This window comes from Schistocerca cancellata, chromosome 4, assembly GCF_023864275.1.
Source record: "Schistocerca cancellata isolate TAMUIC-IGC-003103 chromosome 4, iqSchCanc2.1, whole genome shotgun sequence".
NCBI lineage: Eukaryota > Metazoa > Arthropoda > Insecta > Orthoptera > Acrididae > Schistocerca > Schistocerca cancellata.
Window position 1 is genome coordinate 649,186,229 of NC_064629.1, and position 1,827 is coordinate 649,188,055.

Genomic DNA, 1,827 nt, shown 5'->3' on the forward strand with positions numbered 1-1,827 from the left:
GCTTGCTGAATGGGTCGTGATATGGGTAAACTCAGGTGCTGCCCCATGCTTGAGCTCCCAAGAGTCAATTAAGTGAAAGTCTCGTACAATCCGTTCCAGTTCAAGTGATTTGTTAAGATTGGGAGTCTGGTCCTTTGCACTGATGACACAGTTAAAGTCTCCTCCTAAGATGACATTGTCGTGGCGTATGCCAAAGAGAGGAACTATTTCTTCTTTAAAAAATTCTGCTCTTTGATGTCGATTACTGGAACCGGATGGGGCATATACATTAATTAGTCTGTTGTTGTAAAAAGTGCCCGCAATGCCCCTACTGTTCGGCAATTTTGTAACGTCATTAATAATGATAACTTCCTTCACAATTAAAGCTGTACCTAATTCGCAAACCGCCCCAGGATTAGTGATCACATTATAACCTGATATGCAATCGAGTCTGATCTCTGTTACTTCTTGTACAAATAAAATGTCTACATCAGCTGCATATAATAAGTCTTTTAAATGTTGTGCTACGTATCTTATTAATATTTAGAGTAGCAAGTCTATAGGGCTGTAGCGAAATTGTGATTGACTAAACAGGTGCAATGCCTAAAATCAGTCCGATATCAAACATAAACAGCGCTGGAAAAACAAGTCACTTCGAAAAAGCACTTGGGAATCAATTTCAGACAGCAAAAACATTTATTGACAGTCACTTTAAAGGCAGGTTTAAAAATATTCTCCGTTTGAAAAGGGATCAGTCGCGCGTTGTTTTGGCGCAGTAGTTTTTGTCGAGGCGTTATCTTTCTCATTAACATCGTCGTCTTTGGAGACTGAAGTTATGGCTGTCACCGTTTCTGAAGTATCCATACTGTCAACTTCGCCATTGGATTCCGTATCGTCTGCCCAACTAGTTGGCGGTGGCCGTGTCGAGGTGGTTACTGACTCTTCAGCAGGATAGACTAGGACCATGCGGTCATCACAGTCGTCTCGAAGTTTAGCTGACTGTTCGGGGTTCAGAGGTAGAGACTCTGAGACATTGTCAAGGACTGATAGTACGCTGGCTGAGGGATGATAATGGTTTGTGCGATCAGATGTTTTTCCACTGAGTTGTTCACCTATCTGTTTAGTCTTTTCGCGTAGAACCGGTGCAATCTGTTCTGCACCCTGGCGGGCAACTCTCCGTTTTTTAGTTTGTCTGGGAGATGTACCCCTTTGTGGGCTTTGATCGTAGCCTGCCGGAGATTCCCCCTGTGGGGTAGCAGCGGCCGATGGGGACGCAGCAGTTTGCATTTCAGATGCCTGTTCCTCTGTAACTACGACAGACGTCGATATTTCTACGGGTTTACGTGGGCTCTGTTCCGGCGTTGCAGCAGTCTCCATTCGTGTCACTGTCGCAGGCATTTCAGTGGTTTCACTGACTTCTGGGACCGTGGATGTAGCCGAAAGCCCACGCGCAACGGCGACGTGCATTACAGGCAATGTTGTCATTGCGGGGGGCCTGGCAGCCTCGCCGGCAGGCAGCTGCGCCACTCGCCTCTGCTTGCATTCGGCTCGCACCTGACCTGCTGAGTTGCATGCTGCACACGTTCGAGGCTGATCATCGTACATTACTGTCGCACGATACCCGCAAACGTTAATATAAGACGGGATGTGCTTCTGCAGCTCGATTTTTAATTGCCGCACCCCATTAAGAACTGAGAATTTATGTGCACTAGACCAGCGTTCCGCAATATTGCTTATGATTTTACCGTATGGACAAAGCACTGCGTTTATCTGTTCACTGGTTATTTCAAATGGAAGTTCAAAAATTCGAACAGTCCGTATTCCTAGGCCGGCATGCGAGACAGCAAC

The 1,827-nt window shown here is 46.1% G+C and overlaps 1 protein-coding gene across 1 annotated transcript; it reads right to left on the bottom strand.

The window, feature by feature from the left end:
- Positions 1–702: 702 nt before the first annotated feature.
- Positions 703–1,464, bottom strand: LOC126184363 (integumentary mucin A.1-like). Its single transcript, XM_049926746.1, has one exon. It carries the CDS (start codon positions 1,462–1,464, stop codon positions 703–705), a length of 762 nt encoding a protein of 253 aa, XP_049782703.1.
- Between the last annotated feature and the right edge of the window lie 363 nt (positions 1,465–1,827).